Genomic DNA, 22817 nt, shown 5'->3' on the forward strand with positions numbered 1-22817 from the left:
AATTAACAAATATATAATTTAGATAAATTTATCTCAATAAAATTCTTTAGATCATTAATAAATGCTAGTAAGCAATATTAATTTCTTCAAAAGGTAGAATATTAAATTTTTTAAATAGATTAAGTAATTTTTTTATTTATTAATGCATTTTGAAGATTGTTTTATTTTTTATAATAAATTTATATTATTTTATTCATTCATTCATCCATCTCTTTCCTTAACAATTAATTAATTAAAGCTCAAAGTAAATATGAGGTAAGAAGTAAGAATTTATTAGATAATATCTAAATTAGATATTAAAATAGAAAATACTTAATTATTTTTTATTTCATCAGAAAAACAGATAAGAATGAAAGGAAAACAGTGAGAAAGCTAAAGCATATCATGTGTCTTTAATATAAATTAGGATAGAAAGGTAATTTCAGATAATAATAATTAATTAATTAATTAATTAATAAATTAATAATCAAAAAATTTTAAAGGCAAATAAAAATAAAAAAATGAAGTAACAGAATAACTCTTTTATTAATCTAGAAGATGTATCTATCCTTATTACTTTTATTTAATATTATAAAATATTTTTTTTAAATAAATAGTTAATGAGATCAAGCTTGAAAGCTCTAACTCTTATTGACTTACAGTTAAAGTAAGAATTACTTATAAAAATTTATTCATTCATATTTAAATATAAATTTTTAAAAACAATATTTTTTTTAATTCAAAATATTTTAAAACAAACTTTTTCTATTTTTATGAATTTACAAAATTAAGAATTAATAAAATTAATTTAATATTTTTCATTCAATAATTAATTTATTCTTAAATTAAATTCTTTTGTTACTATTTATAAAATAAATAGAAATTGTAATCTTAGTAATGAATAAATTGCTTAGCTTAACACTTCTTTAGGATAATGTGAAAAATTAGAATCTTTAATATTAAATCTTAAGTAATAATTTCACTTTATTTTCTTTAATTTCATAATTAATCATTTTTTTTTGCTCTTAATAAAACATTTAGTAAGGAAACTATTTCAGATGATAAAATAAATAAATAATATGCAGACTTTATTAATTAAAGATAAATAAGGAATTTAGTTGGTGCTAATAATATGAGGTAAATATAATGTGTATGTTAATAAATCTTTAATATTACCAACAAATTGTTTAATAAATTATAATATTATCTAAAACCATAGTTATTTCTTTATTTATTTCTACCATTTAAAAAAGCTAAAAGTTTGAACCTTACTTTTTAAATTATGCTAAATAAAATATTAATTAATCTATCCATCTATATCTTTTTTCTAATTTAAAAATATAAATAAATTAAAAATGAGATAATTTTATTTTATTTAAATAGCAATGATTAAATATATGCTCAAATTTTATTTTTCAAGCATATTTTTAACGGATCAACTATTAAGAAGCCTAGGTAAAATTGAATTATTGATTGATTGATATCGAATTATTGTTAAATTTTAAAGATTATAAGAAATTTAAGCATAAGGAAATATTCTATTAGAAGAAACTATGAGCAATCTAATTAATCTTAACAGTTTACAATTAAATTTAGAGTATTTATTCTTTTTTTAATTTATTTATAATTAAGTAAATAGCTGAAAACTCATTAAAATTTTTCATAATTTGTACTGTATTGTATTAAATTTTAATTTATAATAAAAGTGGAAATTAAATTGGAGATGAAGGTACAATTTGGATTTATACAGTATTATGTAGATGCAAAACACTTACTAACTTAAATCTGTAGCTTTGGTAATATTATTTTAATTATTTTAAACATATTCATTTATATTTATTGCTTTGTTTCAAATAGCAATTATTTATTAAAATATTTATTTTGAAAGGGATAATAAATTGGGTGAAAGAGGCATATCGAGCATTGCAGAAGGTATTAGCAGTTGTGATAAACTCACAGCTTTAACTTTAAACACAGCGTAAATTTTATTAAATTAAAATTTTTTTATGTAAATAATTTTATACCTAATTGTAAATAAAAATTTTTAAAAGTGCAAATTTATTTGGAAAAGAAGGTGCATTTTCTATTAGTAAAGCATTAGATCGCTGTAGAATGTTGACTGATCTAGATATTAACCTCTCGTAACTAATTTTAATTTTTTTAATAAATTTAAATTAATTGTAGACAATTTAATAAAATTTTTAATTTTTAATCCTTACTATTTTTTAAGTTGTCATTAATTTGTATTTATATACAATTCTATCTCTTATTAGCAACAATTAAATTGGAGAGGAAGGAGCAACTGCTATTTTTGTAGCACTAAGTACCTGTAAATTACTTATGAATTCAAAATTTGTGCTTGAGTAATTTTGATTTTTCATTTTTTAAAAACTAAAAGATGTTAGTTAGTTAGTCAATATTTTTTATATTTTTGGTATTTATTATTTAAAAATTTTAAATTAGCAAGTTAATTAATTTATTAACATATGATTTTCTATAATGAAAGTAACAATTAAATTGGGGATGAAGGATCATATTCTTTTGGAACTGCATTAAGTAACTTACAGTTACTTATTAATTTAAAATTTTGTCTAAGGTAATTTTAATTAATTTATTTTCTAACTTTGATTAAAAAAAGTTAACTAAATATTTATTTTTGAGATTATTGAAAATATTAATTAATTAATTAACTAATTAATAATTTGATTTACTTTGTTTGAAAAGGTAAAACAAAATCGGTGATAAAGGAGCATTAAGCATTGGTTTAGGCTTAAGTAAATGTAACCAACTTACGAATTTAGATATTGGAATGGAGTAAATATCATTTTTTTTATTACTAAAAAATTAAATAATATTTAGTCAAATTAATTTTTTGTTTATTCATAGATAACTTAAAATGTTTAATTATGTTTTCTATTTTGAATTAAATTCCAAAATATATTTAAATAATTAGTTTATTTTATATGAAAAGTGGAAATAAAATTGGAGATTAAGGAGCATAAGATATTGGATTAGGCTTGAGTAATTGCATTCAACTAACAAACTTAAAAATTTGGATATGGTGAATTTATTATTTTTTAAAAATTATGACAAAATTATTTATTCAACCTGAATTATTTTAATTTAAAATATTTTGATGTCCTTTTTTTTAATTAAACGCGATTTTAATTTATAAAAAGCTAGAATTAAATTGGGGATGATGGAGCTTCTGCTATAAGTACAGCACTTGCTAACTGCAAATTCCTTACTAATCTAGATTTGAATTTTTCGTAAAATAAATATTTTTTTATTTAAATTGATTTATATTTTTTGAAAAGGGAAAATAAAATCGGTGACAAAGGAGCATAAAATATTGGATTAGGTTTCAGTAACTACACTCAACTTACAAATTTAGAATTTTAGATAGAGTAAATTTATTTATTTATTATTATTTAAAATAATATATTATATAAATGTTTTTTTTCAAACTTAAATTATAATATATATTAAATGTCTTTAATTTTTAATTAAACATTATTTTCAATAAAAAAAGCTCAAATTAAATTGGAGATGATGGAGTTTCTGCTATCAGTGCAGCACTTAGTAATTGCAAATTACTTACTAGTCTCAGTTTTAGTATAATGTAAATTAATTTTATTTTTATTTATTTATAACTTAAAAAAGTTTTAATCATTTTATATATTTTGATAAATTTAAAAATAATTTAAAAAATTAATAAATTTATTTTTTTATGATATTTGAAAAGGTATAATAAAATCGGCGATAAAGGAGCATATAATATTGGATTAGGTTTGAGTAACTGCACTCAACTTATAAATTTAGAGTTTTGGATAGAGTAAAGTTATTTTATTTATTATAATTTAAAATAATAAATTATGTAGAAGCATATTTATTATTCAAGCTGAATTAAATAATCTTAAAATTTATAAAATAAATGTCTTTAATTTTTAATTAAATTTTATTTTCATTTATTAAAGCTCAAATTAATTTGGAGATGATGGAGCTTCTACTATTGGTACAGCACTTGGTAACTGTAAATTCCTTACTGATCTCGTTTTTCATAGTTAGTAAAATAATATATTTTTTTTTTAAATGTTTAAATTATAGTATATATTTTGATTTAAATGTCTAAATAATTAATTAATAAACTGATTTATGTTATTTGAAAAGCGAAAATGATATTGGTGATAAAGGAGCATAAAATATAGGATTAGGTTTGAGTAACTGCACTTAACTTACAAATTTAGAATTTATCATAGGGTAATTTTTATTATTTAATACTCTTTAAAATAATAATATAAAAGCTTTTTATTAAAACAGAACTAAATAAACTTAAAATTTTTAAAATAAATGTCATTAATTTGTAATTAATCATAATTTTAACTGATAAAAGAGAAAATTAAATTGGAGATGATGGAGCTTCTGTCATCGGTACAGCAATTAGTAATTGCAAATTACTTACTAATCTTTATTTTAATATTACGTAAAATAATTTTTTTATTTATTTATTGATAACTTAACAATTTTTAATTATTATATATATTTTGATTTAGATGTCAAAATAATTAATTAAAAAATTTAATAAATTGATTGATTTATTTTATTTGAATAGGGAAAATAAAATTGGTGATAAAGGAGCATAAAATATTGGATTAGGTTTGAGTAACTGCACTCAACTTACAAATTTATAATTATGGATAAAGTAAATATATTTTATTTATTATTATGTAAAAGCTTATTTATTACTCAAACTGAATTAAATAAACTTAAAATTTATAAAATAAATATATTTAATTATAATTAAACCTGATTTTCCTTTATAAAAGTTCAAATTAAATTGGAGATGATGGTGCTTCTACTATCGGTATAGCACTTGCTAATTTTAAATTTCTTACTAATCTCGCTTTTTGTATTGCGTAAAATAATTTTTTTTATTAATTTATAACCTAAAAATGTTTAAATTTTTATTTTGGTTTTTATTTAGATGTCAAAACAATTAATTAAAATAGTTAATAAATTTATTTATTTATGTTATTTGAAAAGGCAGAATAAAATCGGTGTTAAAGGAGCATAAAATATTGGATTAGGTTTGAGTAACTGCACTCAACTTACAAATTTAAAATTTGTCATACAGTAAATTTATTTATTTTATTTATTTATTTATTATTATTTCAAATAATTTATTAATTAATTATGTAAAAGCTTTTTATTTAAACTTAAATTAAGTAAATTTAAAATATTTATTAAATGTATTTAATTTTTAATTAAATTTTATTTTCAATTATAAAAGCTCAAATCAAATTGGAGATGATGGAGCTTCTGCTATCGGTGCAGCACTTAGTAATTGTAAATTGCTTACTAGTCTCATTTTTATTATTATGTAAATTAATTTTATATTTATTTATTCATAACTTAAAAAGTTTTAATCATTTTATATATTTTGATAAATTTAAAAATAATTTAAAAAGTTAATAAATTTATTTATTTTTGATATTTGAAAAGAGAAAATAAAATCAGTGATAAAGGAGCATAAAATATTGGATTAGGTTTGAGTAACTGCACTCAACTTTCAAATTTAAAATTTTGGATTAAGTAAATTTATTTTATTTAATGCAAATTCCAAATCCCCCCCCCCCCCCCTATTTCTTTATTTGTAATTTTTGATAAATGTATTAGGGGGGGGTGGGGGGGGGGAATTTGGGATTTACAATATTTGTTATTATTTAAAATAATTAATTTAGTAAAAGTTTTTCATTTAACTTAAATTAAATAAACTTAAAAAAAAAATTAAATGTCTTTAATTTTTAATTAAACATGATTTTCAATTATAAAAGTGAAAATTAAATTGGAGATGATGGAGCTTCTGCTATTGGCACAGCGCTTAGTAATTGCAAATTGCTTACTAATCTTCGTTTTAATATTTCGTAAAATCAATTTCTTAAAAAAGTTTTAATCATTCTATATATTTTGATTTCAATTTCAAAACAATTAAAATAGTTAATAAATTGATTTGTATTATTTGAAAAGGAGAAATAAAATTGGTGATAAAGGAGCATAAAATATTGGATTAGGTTTGAGTAACTGCACTCAACTTTCAAATTTAAAATTTTGGATAAAGTAAATTTATTTTATTTATTTATTTATTTATTTATTTATTACTATTTAAAATAATTAATTATGTAAAATCTTTTTATTTAAACTTAAAATATATATTAAATGTTTTTAATTTTTTATTAAACTTGATTTTGAATTATAAAAGTGGAAATAAAATTGGAGATGATGGAGCTTCTGCTATCGGTACAGCACTTAGTAATTGCAAATTGCTTATTAAACTTCTTTTTAATATTTCGTAAAATCAATTTTTAATTTAATTTATTAATAGCTTAAAAAAGTTTAAATCATTTTATATATTTTAATTTAGATCTCAAAATAATTAATTAAAATATTTAATAAATTGATTTATTTTATTTGAAAAGGTAAAATGATATTGGTGATAAAGGAGCATAAAAAATTGGATTAGGTTTGAGTAACTGCAATCAACTTACAAATTTAGAATTTAGGATAAAGTAAATTTATTTTATTTATTATTATGTAAAAGCAAACTGAATAAAATAAACTTAAAATTTATAAAATAAATATCTTTAATTTTTAATTAAATGTGATTTTCATTTTGTAAAAGTTCAAATTAAATCGGGGATGATGGAGCTTCTACTATCGGTACAGCATTTGGTAACTGTAAATTCCTTACCTATCTAGATTTTGCTATTGTGTAAAATAATTTTTTTTATTTATTAATAACTTAAAAAAATTGAAATTATTATATATTTTTGATTTAAATCTCAAAACAAATGTAAATAATGAATGAACTAATTTTTAAAAAGTAATAACCAAATCTGTTATAAAGGAGCATAAAATATTGGTTTAGGTTTGAGTAACTGCACTCAACTTACAAATTTAAAATTTTGGATAAAGTAAAGTTATCTTATTTATTATTGTTTAAAATAATTAATTATGTAAAAGCTTATTTATTATTCAAACTGAATTAAATAAACTTAACATATGTATATCACATTTCTTTAATTTTTAATTAATCATGATTTTCAATAATAAAAGCTCAAATTATATTGGGGATAATGGAGCTTCTGCTATCAGTATAGCACTTAGTAACTGCAAATTTCTTACTAGTCTCACTTTATATATTCAGTAAATTAATTTTATATTTATTTATTTATTTATTTATTGATAACTTAAAAAATTGAAAATATAATATATTTTTGATTAAAATCTCAAAACATGAATGAACTAATTTTTTAAAAGTAATAACAAAATTGGTGATAAAGGAGCATAAAATATTGGATTGGGTTTGAGTAAATGCTCTCAACTTTCACATTTAGTTTTTGGTTAAGAGTAAATTTAAAAATAATAATCTTAAATTTTTTAAGATAATAATTAAAATATATTTTTTTAAGTATTAATGAGAAGTTTCTAAAATCCTGTGATATTATCAACTGTAAAAATATAAAGTTATTGACTCTTTATACAACGTAATTACTTTTTCATTTTTTAAAATTAGATATTTATAAGTAACTAAAACAATTAATTTATCTAAAAATATAAATTTAAATATATAAAATTAGATCTAAGCAAAGAAAAACAAAATCAGAAATCAAAAGATTAGCTTAAAAAATAAAAAGATTAGTTATATTAAAAGTAGATTGAATTTACTAAAATGAATAATTAAGTATTTATTTAATTATTAATAACAGTACTTATTTTTTATAACAAAAGAGATAGAATATAATAGTTATGTAATGATTGTATATTTTTTTATTTAATACTACTGTTTTCTGAAAATCAATATATTTAGTGTCATAATTTACTTATCAGTAAAACTAAAATACAAATATTTTATGTATGCTCTTTACATAATAAAATTTTTCTTTTATATCTACTTTATTAGACATTTGTAAAAAATAAATAACAAAATTAATTTACTTTTTTAATCTTTTAGTCTCTTAAATTAGTTATATTTTAAAATTTATATGATTTAACTTCATCAATTTCAATCCATATTTACTTAAGATAATAATTTAGTTTAAACAAAATTCCAAATATCATTTTTTTAACACTTTTAAATTAAATTTCTAAATGATATAAAGAAAGTTAAATAGAAATTCAATAATTTTATTAATTCCATAAAAAAATTACTCACATAACTTTAAATTGATTAACATAAACACAAAATAACACTTTATATAGTGTGAGAAAATAAGATAATCTACAGTAAGTAAGTATATTTTAATTTTTTAAAATGTTTAAAAATTTAGCCATAAATGTAAAATGTTTGTTGGAGAATAATTAGTGCGATAGGTTTCATTTGAAATCTGATAAACTAAAAATTGCTCCAATTACATATTTTCTTATTTAAAAAAGATAATCAAAAATTTTTTGAATTAATCAAAATTATTATTTCTGATAAAAATTAATTAATAAATTAATAATTATAAAATTTTAATGGAAAATAAAAATAAAAAAATGAAATAACAGGATAACTCTTTTACTAATCTAGAAGATGTATCGATCTTTATTACTTTTATTTAATATTATAAAATATTTTTTTTAAATAAACAGTTAATGAAATCAAACTTGAAAGCTCTTACTCATATTGACTTACAGTTAAAGTAAGAATTACTTATAAAAATTTATTCATTCATATTTAAATATAAATTTTTAAAAACAATATTTTTTTTAATTCAAATAAATATTTTAAAACAAACTTTTTCTATTTTTTATGAATTTACAAAATTAAGAATTAATAAAATTAATTTAATATTTCTCATTCAATAATTAATTTATTCTTAAATTAAATCTTTTGTTACTATTTATAAAATAAATAGAAATTGTAATCTTAGTAATGAATAAATTGCTTAGCTTAACACTTCTTTAGGATAATGTGAAAAATTAGAATCTTTAATATTAAATCTTAAGTAATAATTTCACTTTAATTTCTTTAATTTCATAATTAATCATTTTTTTTGCTCTTAATAAAACATTTAGTAAGGAAACTATTTCAGATGATAAGATAAAATAATAATATGCAGAATTTTTTAATTAAAGATAAATAAAAAATTTAGTTGATGCTAATAATAAGAGGTAAATATAATGTATATGTTAATAAATCTTTAATAATGCCAACAAATTGTTTAATAAATTATAATATTATCTAAAAACATAGTTATTTCTTTATTTATTTCTACCGTTTAAAAAAGCTAAAAGTTTGAATCTCACTTTTTAAATTATGTTAAATAAGATATTAATTTATCAATCTATATCTTTTTTCTAATTAAAAAATTTAAATAAATTAAAAATGAGATAATTTTATTTTATTTAAATAGCAATGATTAAATATTTGCCCAAATTTTGTTTTTCAAGCATATTTTTAACAAATCAACTGTTAAGAAACTTAGGTAAAATTGAATTATTGATTGATTGATATCTAATTGATTATTTATTTTTTAATTTGAAAGATTATAACAAATTTAAGCATAAGGAAATATTCTATTAGAAGAAACTATGAGAAATCTAATTAATCTTAACAGTTTACAATTAAATTTAGAGTATTTATTCTTTTTTTAATTTATTTATAATTAAGTTCATAGTTGAAAACTCATTAAAATTTTTCATTATTTGTACTAAATTATTTTAAATAATGTTTTTTAATAAAAGTGGAAATTAAATTGGAGATTAAGGTGCAATTTGGATTTATACAGCATTATGTAGATGCAAAACACTTACTAACTTAAATCTGTAGCTTTGGTAATATTATTTTAATTTTTTTAAACATATTCATTTATATTTATTGCTTTGTTTCAAATAGCAATTATTTATTAAAAATATTTATTTTGAAAGGGATAATAAATTGGGTGACAGAGGCATATCGAGCATTGCAGAAGGTATTAGCAGTTGTGATAAACTCACAGCTTTAACTTTAAACACAGCGTAAATTTAATTGATTATTATTTATAAATTAAAATTTTTTTATGTAAATAATTTTATACTTAATTGTAAATAAAAAATTTAAAAAGTGCAAATTTATTTGGAAAAGAAGGTGCATTTTCTATTAGTAAAACATTATATAGCTGTAAAATGTTGACTGATCTAGATATTAACTTCTCGTAACTAATTTTAATTTTTTTAATAAATTTAAATTAATTGTAGATAATTTAATAAAATTTTTAATTTTTAATCCTTACTATTTTTTAAGTTATCATTGATTTGTATTTATTAGCAACAATTAAATTGGAGAGGAAGGAGCATCTGCTATTTTTGCAGCACTAGGTAGCTGTAAATTACTTATAAATTCAAAACTTGTGCTTTGGTAATTTTGATTTTCATTTTTTAAAAACTGAAAGATTTTAGTTAGTTAGTTAGTTAGTTAATTAGTTCATATTTTTTATATTTTTGGTATATATTTTTTAAAATTTTAAGTTAATAAATAAATTAATTTATTAACATATGATTTACTATAATGAAAGTAACAATGAAATTGGGGAAGAAGGAGCATATTCTTTTGGAACTGCATTAAGCAACTTACAGTTACTTATTAATTTAAAATTTTGTCTGAGGTAATTTTAATTAATTTTCTAACTTTGATTAAAAAAAGTTAATTAAATTTTTATTTTTGATATTATTTTGAAAATAATTAATTAACAATTTGATTTACTTTGTTTGAAAAGGTAAAACAAAATCGGTGATAAAGGAGCATTAAGCATTGGTTAAGGCTTAAGTAAATGCAACCAACTTAAGAATTTAGATATTGGAATGGAGTAAATATCATTTTTTTTATTACTGAAAAAATTAAATAATATTTAGTCAAATTAATTTTATGTTTATTCATAGATAACTTAAAGTGTTTAATTATGTTTGTTTTTTATTTTGAATTAAATTCCAAAATATATTTAAATAATTAGTTTATTTTATATGAAAAGTGGAAATAAAATTGGAGATTAAGGAGCATAAGATATTGGATTAGGCTTGAGTAATTGCATTCAACTAACAAACTTAAAAATTTGGATTTGGTGAATTTATTATTTTTTAAAAATAATGACAAAGCTATTTATTCAACCTGAACTATTTTAATTTAAAATTTTTTAATTTCTTTTTTTTTTAATTAAACTTGATTTTAATTTATAAAAAGCTAGAATTAAATTGGGGATAATGGAGCTTCTGCTATAAGTACAGCACTTGCTAACTGCAAATTCCTTACTAATCTAGATTTGAATTTTTCGTAAAATAAATATTTTTTTATTTAAATTGATTTATATTTTTTGAAAAGGGAAAATGAAATCGGTGACAAAGGAGCATAAAATATTGGGTTAGGTTTGAGTAACTGCACTCAGCTTACAAATTTAGAATTTTAGATAGAGTAAATTTATTTATTATTATTTCAAATAATTAATTATCTAAAAATATTTATTCAAACATAAATTAAACTAACTTAAAATATATATTAAATATCATTCATTAATTTTTAATAAAACGTTATTTTCAATTATAAAAGCTCAAATTAAATTGAAGACGATGGAGCTTCTGCTATCGGTGCAGCTTTTAGTAATTACAAATTGCTTACTAGTCTCAGTTTTAGTATTATGTAAATTAATTTTTAATTTATTTATTGATAACTTAAAAAAGTTTTAATCATATTATATATTTTGATAAATTTAAAAATAATTTAAATATTTAATAAATTTATTTATTTATGATATTTGAAAAGGGAAAATAATATCGGTGATATAGGAGCATAAAATATTGGATTAGGTTTGAGTAACTGCACTCAACTTACAAATTTAGAATTTTGGATAAAGTAAAGTTATCTTATTTATTATTGTTTAAAATAATTAATTATGTAAAAGCTTATTTATTATTCAAACTGAATTAAATAAACTTAAAATTTATAAAACAAATTTCTTTAATTTTTAATTAAACTTGAATTTGATTTATTAAAGCTCAAATTAATTTGGAGATGACGGAGCTTCTACTATCGGTACAGCACTTGGTAACTTTAAATTCCTTACTGATCTCGTTTTTAGTATTGGGTAAAATAATCTTTTTTAAAAATTTATTGATAATTTAAAAATGTTTAATTTCTGATATATTTGGATTTAGATATCAAAATAATTAATAAATTGATTTATGTTATTTGAAAAGGGAAAATGATATTGGTGATAAAGGAGCATAAAATATTGGATTAGGTTTGAGTAACTGCACTCAACTTACAAATTTAAAATTTTGGATAGAGTAAATTTATTTTATTTATTATTATGTAAACGCTTATCTATTATTAAAACTGAATTAAATAAACTTAAAATTTATAAAATAAATGTCATTAATTTTTAATTAAATGTGATTTTAATTTAAGTTAAAAATTGATTTATGTTATTTGAAAAGGGGAAATAAAATTGGTGATAAAGGAGCATAAAGTATTGGATTAGGTTTGAGTAACTGCACTCAACTTACAAATTTAGAATTTTGGATAGAGTAAATTTATTTTATATATTATTATGTAAATTCTTATTTATTATTCAAACTGAATTAAATAAACTTAAAATTATAAAATAAATGTCTTTAATTTTTAATTAAACATGATTTTCATTTATAAAAGCTCAAATTAAATTGGAGATGATGGAGCTTCTACTATCGGTACATCACTTGCTAATTTTAAATTCCTTACTGATCTCACTTTTAGTTTTGAGTAAAATAATTTTTTTTAATTTATTGATAACTTAAAAATGTTTAAATTATTAATTTGATTTAGATGCCAAAATAATTAATTAAAATAGTTTATAAATTGATTTATATTATTTGAAAAGGGAAAATAAAATTGGTGATAAAGGAGCATAAAATATTGGATTAGGTTTGAGTAACTGCACTCAACTTACAAATTTATAATTATTGATAAAGTAAATTTATTTTATTTATTATTATGTAAAAGCTTATTTATTATTCAAACTGAATTAAATAAACTTAACATAAATTTTTAATTAATCATGATTTTCATGAATAAAAGCTCAAATTAAATTGGGGATAATGGAGCTTCAGCTATCAGTAATGCACTTAGTAAATGCAAATTTCTTACTAGTCTCACTTTATATATTCAGTAAATTAATTTTATATTTATTTATTTATTGATAACTTAAAAAATTGAAAATATAATATATTTTTGATTTAAAACTCAAAACATGAATGAACTAATTTTTAAAAAGTTATAACAAAATTGGTGATAAAGGAGCATAAAATATTGGATTAGGTTTGAGTAAATGCTCTCAACTTTCACATTTAGTTTTTGGTTCAGAGTAAATTTAAAAAAAATAATCTTAAATTTTTTAAGATAATAATTAAAATATATTTTTTTAAGTATTAATGAGAAGTTTCTAAAATCCTGTGATATTATCAACTGTAAAAATATAAAGTTATTGACTCTTTATACAACGTAATTACTTTTTCATTTTTTAAAATTAGATATTTATAAGTAACTAAAACAATTAATTTATCTAAAAATAAATATTTAAATATATAAAATTAGATTTAAGCAAAAAAAAACAAAATCAGATATCTATAGATTAGCTTAAAAAATAAAAAGATTAGTAACATTAAAATGTAGTTTGAATTTACAAAAATGAATAATTAAGTATTTATTTTTTTATTTATTAACAATACTTATTTTTTATAACAAAAAAGATAGAATATAATAGTTATGTAATGAGTTTTTATTTTTTTATTTAGTACTACTATTTTCTCAAAATATAAAAAAATTTTAAGTTAAGATAACTAAAAATGAATATTTATGTGAATTGTTTGTTTGTCATGTATGTATTTTTAATGTTTGTTTAAAATATTTTAATTTTTATAAAAATTTTTTTATAAATATTTTTTTCAATTGATTGATTTACGTACAACCAAACTTTAAATAAATCACATTTGAAAATAAATACTAATAGAGTAGTAGAAATAGTGTGAGAAAATAAAAATAATCTACTATAGTAAGTAATTATATTTTAATTTTGAAAAATGTTTTAAAATTTAGTCCTTGATGTAAAATGCTTTGAGGAGAAAAAATTGGTGATAGTTGAAGGTTTCATTTATTTGAAATCTGCTGTATTAAAAATTTCTCTAGTCCTAAATTTTCTTATTTAAAAAGATAATAAAGTATTTTTTTAATTAATCAAAATTATTAATTTCTAGTAATAATTAATAAATTAATAATGAAATAAATATTAATAGTAAATAAAAAGATGAATTAACAGAATAACTTTTTTAATAATCTAGAAGATGTATCCATCTTTATTACTTCTATCTAATATTATAATATATTTTTTTTAAAAAAATAGTTAATGAAATCAAATTTGAAAGCTCTAACTTGTATTGAGCTATAGTTGAAGTAAGAATTACTTATAAAAATTTATTCCTTTATATTTAATCATAAATTTTGATAAATTTATAAAATGAAGAATTAATAATTAATATCTTTCATTCATTGATTTATTCAAAAATTAATTTTTTTTGTTATTATTTATAAAATAAATAGAAATTGTACTCTTAGTAATGAATAAGTTGCTTAGCTTAACACTTCTTTACTATAATGTGAAAAATTAGAATCTTTAATATTAAATCTTAAGTAATAATTTCACTTTATTTTCTTAAATATCATAATTAATTAATTTTTCTATCAACCAATCTAATATTTAGTAAGGAAAGTATTTCAAGTGATGAGATAAATTAATTATTTATTAGATTTAGATAAATAAAGAATTTAGTTGAAACTAATAATATCAGGTAAATGTATTTTGATTGTTAATAAATCTTTAATATTGATAACAAAGTGTTTAATAAATTATAATACTATCTAAACCCCTAGCATAGTTATTTATTTATTTATTTATTTCTACCATGTATCAAAAGCTAAGATAACTAATTAATCTATCCCTTTTTGCTAATTTAAAAATTTAAATAAATTAAAATAGATTGAATTTAACTTTATTTTATTTAAATAGCAATGATTAAATATATGCCCAGATTTAGTTTTTCCAAAGTATTTTTTACAGAGGAGCTCCTAAAGAACCTAGGTAAAGAAGAATTATTGATTGATATCTAATTAATTATTTATTTTTTAATTTGAAAGTTTAAAAGAAATGTAAGCTTAAGGAAAGATTCTTTTAGAAGAAACTACGATTGATCTAATTAATCTCAACAGTTTACAGTTAAATTTAGAGTATTTATTCTTTTTTTTAAAATTTATTTATAATTAAGTTCATCTTTCCTAACTCATTAAATTTTTTCATTATTTGTACTTAATTATTTTAATTAATGTTTTTTTATAAAAGTGGAAATTAAATTGGTGAAGGAGGTGCAATTTGGATTTGCACTTTATTAAATAGATGCAAAACGCTTACTAACTTAAATCTGCAGCTATGGTAATTTTATTTTAATTATATTAAACATATCCAGTCATATTTATTGAATTGTTTCAAATACAAATAAATTATTTATTTATTTATTCAAAATATTTATTTGGAAAGGAAAAATAAATTGGGCGATAGAGGGATTTAGAGTATTGCAGAAGGTATTAGCAGTTGTACTAAACTCACAACTTTAACTTTAAATACAGCGTAAATTTTATTCATTTTTTTCCAATATAATTTTATACTAATTGTAAAAACTTAAAAAGTGCAAATTTATTTGGAAAAGAAGGTGCATTTTCTATTAGTAAAGCATTAGATAGTTGTAGAATGCTGACTGATCTAGATATTAACCTCTCGTAACTAATTTTAATATTTTTTTTTAAGAATAAATTTAAATTAATTGAAGAAAGTTTGAAACTTTTTAAAATATTTAATCCTTAAAAATTGTTAAGTTGATATTCATTTTTAAATATATGACATTTCATATTTTATTAGTGACAATTATATTGGTGACGAAGGAGCATCTGCTATTTTTTTAGCGCTAGGACGTTGTAAATTACTTATGAATTTAAAATTTATGCTTTGGTAATTTTTATTTTTCATTTTTTAAAATCAATCTAAAAAAAGATTTAATATTTTGATTATTTTTAGTATTTTTTAAAAATTTTTAAATTAATAAATTAAAAGATGATAAATTAATTTATTAACATATGATTTTCTATAATAAAAGTAACAATTAAATTGGGGATGGAGGAGCATATTCTTTTGGAACAGCATTAAGCAACTTACAATTACTTGTTAATTTAAAATTTTGTTTGAGGTAATTTTTAATTTTCAAATTTTGATAAAAAAAACTTAAATAATTTATTTACTAATAATTTGTTTATTTTTTTTGAAAAGATAAAATAAAATTGGTGATTAAGGAGCATTAAGCGTTGGATTAGGTTTAAGTAAATGTAATCAACTTACCAATTTAGATATTGGGATGGAGTAAATTTAATTTTTCATTATTAAAAATTTTTTTAATTTATTTTTATTCAAATTTAATTTTAATAATTTTTAATTTATTTTAATAAAATTATGTATTTATTTATTATTTAATTAATTAATAATAGATTAAATTAAATTGGAAATGATGGAGCTTCTGTTATCGGTAGGACTATTGGTAACTGTAGATTCCTTACTAATCTCTAGCTTTAGATCTAGTAACATTAATTTTATGTTTTTTTATTAATAACTAAATAAATAAAAAATAATAATTAATTATTTTTTTTATTTTGAATTGAATATCTTACAAATATAAATAATTAGTTAAACTATTTATTTTATTTGAAAAGTGGAAATAAAATTGGAGATTAAGGAGCATAAAATATTGGATTAGGCTTAAGAAACTGCACTGAACTTACAAATTTAAAAATTTGGATTAAGTAAATTTATTTCATTTATTACTTTTAAAAAAATTATGAGAAAGCTATTTATTCAAAATGAATGAATTCAATATACTTACAATTTATAGATAAAATTTCATTCATTTTTAAAATAGCGAAAATTAAATTAAGGAAGATGGAGCTTCTGCTATTGGTACAGCACTTGGTAACTGCAATTTCCTTACTGATCTCGATTTTAATATTTCGTAAACACATTTTATTTTTATTTATTTATTTATTTATCGATAACTTAAAAAAGTTTTAATTATTTTATATATTTTTATTGAAATGTCAAAACAATTAAAATAGTTAATAAATAAATTGATTTATTTTATTTGAAAAGGAAAAATTAAGTCGGTGATAAAGGAGCATAAAATATTGGATTAGGTTTGAGAAACTGCACTCAACTTACAAAATTAGAATTTCGGATAAGGTAAATTTATTTCATTTATTACTTTGAAAAATAATTATGGAATTCTTTTTATCCAAACTGAATTAAATAAACTTAAAATTTATAAAATAAATGTCTTTAATTAAACATGGTCTTCATTTTTAAAAGTTTAAATTAAATCGGGGATGATGGAGCTTCTGCTATAGGTACAGCACTTGGTAACTGTAAATTCCTTACTGATCTCCACTTTAATATTTCGTAAACAATTTATTTATTTATTGATAATTTAAAAAAAGTTTTAATATTTTACATATTTTGATTTAAATGTCAAAACAATTTAAATAGTTAATTAATTGATTTATTATATTTGAAAAGGGAAAATTATTTAGGTGATAAAGGAGCACAAAATATTGGATTAGGTTTGAGAAACTGCACTCAACTTACAAATTTAGAATTTGGAATAAGGTAAATTTATCTCATTTATTATATTGAAAAATAATTATGGAAAAGCTTTTTATTCAAACTGAATTAAATAAACTTAAAATTAATAAAATAATTGTCTTTAATATTTAATTAAACGTGATTTTCATTTTCAAAAGTTCAAATTAAATCGGGGATGATGGAGCTTCTGCTATAGGTACAGCACTTGGTAACTGTAAATTCCTTACTGATCTCTATTTTAATATTTCGTAATCAAATTTTATAATTTATTGATAACTTAAAAAAATTTTACTTATTTTATATAATTTGATTTTTATGTCAAAATAATTTAAATAGGTAATAAATTGATTTATTTTATTTGAAAAGGGAAAATTAAGTCAGTGATAAAGGAACACAAAATATTGGATTAGGTTTGAGTAACTGCACTCAACTAACAAATTTATAGTTTGAGTTAAGGTAAATTTATTTCATTTATTACTTTTTAAAAATTTATGTAAAAAATTTTATTATAGCTGAATTAAATAAACTTAAAATTTGTAAAATAAATGTCTTTAATTTAATTAAATTTGATTTACATTTATAAAAGCTCAAATTAAATTGGTGATGATGGAGCTTCTACTATCGGTACAGCACTTGGTAACTGCAAATTCCTTACTAATCTCCTATTTGATATTACGTACAATTAATTTTATTTTTATTTATTTATAGATAACTTAACAAAGTTTAATTTATTTAATATAATTTGATTTAAACTTCAAAACAATTTAAATATAGCTATTCTCGAACAATTATTTTTTGAGTTAGAAATATACATTTAATATATACCTGTTCCTGCATTTGAAATATCACGGATCATGATATAATGATTTGTGATATTTCAAATAATTTCACTCTCGGATAAACAGATTTCCGACTTTCAGAAATCCTAGTAATCGAGAAATTACAGTTTATATATACTTCCTACTTAAGAAATAATTATTACAGTATAGCAATAGTTAATATATTGATTTATTTTATTTGAATAGGGAAAATAAAATCGGTGATAAAGGAGCATAAAGTATTGGATTAGGTTTGAGTAACTGCACTCAACTTACAAATTTACAATTTTAGATAAGGTAAATTTATTCAATTTATTTATTTATTATTATTTAAATAATGATGTTAAAGTTTAATATTCAAACTGAATTAAATAAATTTAAAATTTATAAAATAAATATTTTTAATTAATTTTTGTGATTTTAATTGATAAAAGCATAAATTAAATTGAGGATGATGGAGCTTCTAGTATCGGTACAGCACTTGGTAGCTGCAAATTGCTTACTAGTCTTCATTTTAATATTTCGTAAAATCAATTTTATATTTATTTATTGAAAAATTAAAAAAGTTTGAATTATTTTTTTTTATTATGATTTAAATTTCAAAACAATTTAAATTGATATATTTTATTTGAAAAGGTAAAATAAAATCAGTAATAAAGGGGCATAAAGTATTGGATTAGGTTTGAGTAACTGTAATCAACTTACAAATTTAGTATTTCATATTAAGTAAATTTATTTTATTTATCAATATTGATTATAATTATTTATTTTAAAACTTTTTATCCAATCAAAATGAATTAAATAATCTTAAAATATATAAAATGTCTTTAATTTTTAATTAAATATGATTTTCATTTATAAAAGCTTAAATTAAATTGGTGATGATGGAGCTTCTGCTATCGGTACAGCACTTGGTAACTGCAAACTGCTTACTAATCTTCACTTTAATGTTTCGTAAAATAAATTTCTGATTTAAATGTCAAAAAAAACAATTTAAATTGATTTAATTTGTTTGAAAAGGTAAAATCAAATTGCTGATAAAGGAGCATATAATATTGGATTAGGTTTGAGTAACTGCACTCAACTTACAAATTTAAAATTTTGGTTAAGGTAAATTTATTTAATATAATATTATCTAAAAGCTTTTTATTCAATCAAAGTTAATTAAATAAGTTTAGAATTTATCAAATGTCTTTAATTTTTAAATAATTTTTATTTTCATTTATAAAAGATCAAATTAAATTGGCTGTGATGGAGCTTCTACTATCGGCACAGCACTTGGCAACTGCAAATTCCTTACTGATCTCGATTTTAATATTTCGTAATCAAATTTTATACTTATTTATTGATAACTTAAAAAAGTTTAATTATTTTATATTTTTATTGAAATGTTAAAACAATTAAAATAGTTAATAAATTGATTTATTTTTATTGAAAAGGAATAATAAAGTCAGTGAAAAAGGAGCATAAAATATTGGATTAGGTTTGGGTAACTGCACTCAATTAACAAATTTATAATTTTGGATAAGGTAAATTTATTTTATTTATTTATTTATTTATTATTTTTGAAAATAATTAATTATGTAAAAGCTTTTATTCAAACTGAATTTAATAAACTTAAAATTGATAAAGTAAATGTCTTTAATTTTTAATTAAATGTGATTTTAATTTATAAAAGATCAAATTAAATTGGGGATGATGGAGCTTCTACCATCGCTACAGCACTTAATAATTGCAAATTGCTTACTAATCTCACTTTTATTATTAAGTAAAATAAATTTTACATTTATTAATAGATGATTTATTAAAATTTAAATAATTTATATTTGTTGGCTTAAATCTCAAAAAAATTAAAATAATTAATGAACTAATTTTTAAAAAGTTCTAATAAAATCGGTGATAAGGGAGCATAAGATATTAGATTATTCTTAACTAACTGCACTTAACTTACAACTTTACTATTTATCTCAGAGTAAATTTCATTTATTACAATTGAAAAAAATTTATGTTAAAGCTTTCAAGATTGTTATTTAAATATCTTTATCTTATAAGTAATGATGAGAAGTTTTTAAAATCTAGTGATACTATCAACTGTAAAAATATAAAGTTATTGACACTTTTTACAACGTAATTATTTTTTTATTGTTTAAAATTTATACTTATAAGTAAGTAAGTAAAACAATTAATTTATCTAAAAAATATATTTATATATATAAAAAGACAATTCAGTATAGAATCATACTTAGAAATCAAAAGATTAGCTTAAAAAATCAAAAGATTAGTTAAATTGAATGTATTTTGAATTTACTAAAATTAATAATTAAATATTTATTAATTAATTAATTAATAGTATGTATTTTTTTATAACAATAAAGATTGAATATAAAAGTTATGTAATAAATATATATTTTATAATGTAATTCCGTTTTCAGAAAATCAATTTATTTAATATCATAATTAAATAATCTAAAAAGTTTGAAATCACAAATATTATTAGATATAATAATCAGTGAGTGATATTTCAAATGCAGGAACAGGTATATATTATATTTTAAAATTTATGAGGTTTAACTTCGTCAAATTCAATCCATATTGATTTCGATTTAATAGTTAGTTATTGTTGTTTTATTTCAAAATAATAAAATAATGATTTAAATGAAACCAAATCCTTTAAATATAGCTTGAAAAAATATAAATTACTAAGAAGAACAAAATAAAAATCTAGTTTACAACAAATAATTTCATATATTTTAATTTATTTTAGGAATATTTAGAATTCTTATTTATTTTTAGATTTATTTTTTGCTTTGATGATAAAAATTACTTTATCAATTTTGTTTCATTTTAAATTAGCATTGTAAAGTAGAAATTTATTCTAATTTATAAGACTAAAAATTTAACGCCCATTTAATAGGGATATATAAAAGGGTTATTAGTATAAGCAGATTTAAGATAGGAAATATTATTATTATTTATTTCAAGTTCATGTGGTTGATCAGCTTTGCATTAATTATTTTTATTGAGTTAGATTGTTTTTGATACAAAATTTTGATATCAGAATTAAATAACAAAGGAGATGAAATTACAAAATTGTCTGACTTGTCTAAATTAACAAAGCAACTATTTTCATATTTTACTATGTATTGATCTGGTTTAATAGTTATTTTGTATTCTTCAGTAAAGAGACTTATTTCAGGCAAGCTTTCAGCTTCATAGCATTAACAATTATTACAACTTCTATAAGTAAAATCATCAGGGATATTATAATTTTGCATTACCATTTCTAGAAGATCTTTAGGGATATAAGTAGTGTCATTAATTTTACCACTCTGATCTGTAAGCTAATCTAATGTGATTCGCTTTTGTTTTATTTTATCAGTAAAATCTTCACCATCTAAATAGATTCCATAGCTCATAATTTGAAAAGTATCTGAGTTGCTAACCAATGGATTAGAGGGATTGTTATAGTATTCTGAATTAATGTCTAAATCAAAGGTAATATCAATACTGTTTGTCTATATGAAAGTAGTGTCACTTATTGGCAAATCATATTTAGATCCACTTAAAATGTAGTCGCTTGTGCTAATAGCATTTTCTTAATACATTTAATCAAAGATGTTGTCAGTTATTTTATTGAAAACAATTACACCATTATAATAAATTTAAATTAAATCATATGCAAACTGAACACAAGCAAATTGATAATTAGACTTTATTTTGTTATATGATAATACATCTTTAGCATATACTCCAGATATTTATCCTCCATAACGACTTTATTCTTTTCTTTCAAATGGTTTCTCTATTTAAACAGTTGAACTTTTGTCTATGCTATAAAATTTTTTAACTCCAATGTTGTACAACTACTCATAGTACTAATAATTAGTATCCCTTATGCTTAAGTCAATGATAAATTATCCCAGATTAGAATTATCAGACAATGTACCAAAATAAGCTTGCAGTTTGAGAGGAACTGCTGGAGAACCTAAGTTAAAATTAATTAAAGTAGATAATTGTGTATAGTCTGTACGAGCGCTCATCGTTTCAATGCAATTTATATATGGAGAAATTATGGCTCCAATGATTATAATTGCTAAGAGATTCTTCATATATATTTCGTTTATACTAAATATATTTCTAATTAATTATTTCTTTGTTTCTGAACCATAATTAGATAGAACTTCTTAAATAATTGCTTAAGCAAAAAATGATGAGTTGATTGTATTGGATTATCAAAATTCATTTATTAACTTAATGTGCATCATCAAAAATTTTCAAATGTAATTATAATTTCTTTTATTAT

The 22817-nt window shown here is 19.2% G+C and overlaps 4 protein-coding genes across 4 annotated transcripts; 3 read left to right on the forward strand and 1 right to left on the reverse strand. All coding sequences in view use genetic code 6, as the record gives it.

The window, feature by feature from the left end:
• Positions 1-500: 500 nt before the first annotated feature.
• Positions 501-7698, forward strand: TTHERM_00874770 (translation initiation factor eIF-5A family protein; the record flags this gene model as incomplete). Its single annotated transcript, XM_971664.2, has 35 exons — positions 501-539; positions 597-646; positions 860-949; positions 1021-1116; positions 1363-1434; positions 1487-1576; positions 1686-1775; positions 1868-1957; positions 2031-2120; positions 2253-2342; positions 2486-2575; positions 2704-2793; positions 2951-3040; positions 3159-3248; positions 3297-3386; positions 3512-3601; positions 3725-3814; positions 3957-4046; positions 4150-4239; positions 4373-4462; positions 4592-4681; positions 4806-4895; positions 5023-5112; positions 5270-5359; positions 5482-5571; positions 5814-5903; positions 6007-6096; positions 6239-6328; positions 6456-6545; positions 6659-6748; positions 6861-6950; positions 7093-7182; positions 7297-7386; positions 7449-7523; positions 7617-7698. The coding sequence occupies 35 exons, from the start codon at positions 501-503 to the stop codon at positions 7696-7698; spliced, it is 3024 nt and encodes a 1007-aa protein (XP_976757.2).
• A 795-nt stretch (positions 7699-8493) lies between these two features.
• TTHERM_00874780 (translation initiation factor eIF-5A family protein) lies at positions 8494-13658 on the forward strand (the record flags this gene model as incomplete). Its single annotated transcript, XM_971665.2, has 26 exons — positions 8494-8553; positions 8611-8660; positions 8877-8966; positions 9037-9132; positions 9375-9446; positions 9507-9596; positions 9706-9795; positions 9889-9978; positions 10065-10154; positions 10268-10357; positions 10515-10604; positions 10716-10805; positions 10950-11057; positions 11177-11266; positions 11315-11404; positions 11540-11629; positions 11753-11842; positions 11985-12074; positions 12187-12276; positions 12427-12516; positions 12641-12730; positions 12849-12938; positions 13046-13135; positions 13242-13331; positions 13394-13468; positions 13562-13658. 26 exons carry the CDS (start codon positions 8494-8496, stop codon positions 13656-13658), a joined length of 2268 nt encoding a protein of 755 aa, XP_976758.2.
• Positions 13659-14240: 582 nt separating this feature from the next.
• TTHERM_00874790 (translation initiation factor eIF-5A family protein) lies at positions 14241-20816 on the forward strand (the record flags this gene model as incomplete). The annotated part of the gene is made up of 32 exons (XM_971666.3): positions 14241-14309; positions 14367-14416; positions 14564-14653; positions 14725-14811; positions 15030-15101; positions 15158-15247; positions 15360-15449; positions 15555-15644; positions 15704-15793; positions 15933-16022; positions 16168-16257; positions 16338-16427; positions 16553-16642; positions 16775-16864; positions 16981-17070; positions 17208-17297; positions 17424-17513; positions 17631-17720; positions 17855-17944; positions 18063-18152; positions 18283-18372; positions 18722-18811; positions 18949-19038; positions 19151-19240; positions 19379-19468; positions 19535-19624; positions 19746-19835; positions 19954-20043; positions 20193-20282; positions 20397-20486; positions 20567-20641; positions 20735-20816. The coding sequence occupies 32 exons, from the start codon at positions 14241-14243 to the stop codon at positions 20814-20816; spliced, it is 2775 nt and encodes a 924-aa protein (XP_976759.3).
• A 526-nt stretch (positions 20817-21342) lies between these two features.
• Positions 21343-22623, reverse strand: TTHERM_00874800 (transmembrane protein, putative; the record flags this gene model as incomplete). The annotated part of the gene is made up of 1 exon (XM_971667.1): positions 21343-22623. The coding sequence occupies one exon, from the start codon at positions 22621-22623 to the stop codon at positions 21343-21345; it is 1281 nt and encodes a 426-aa protein (XP_976760.1).
• Positions 22624-22817: the final 194 nt, after the last annotated feature.

This window comes from Tetrahymena thermophila (genome assembly GCF_000189635.1).
Source record: "Tetrahymena thermophila SB210 genomic scaffold scf_8254822, whole genome shotgun sequence".
Lineage (NCBI taxonomy): Eukaryota > Ciliophora > Oligohymenophorea > Hymenostomatida > Tetrahymenidae > Tetrahymena > Tetrahymena thermophila.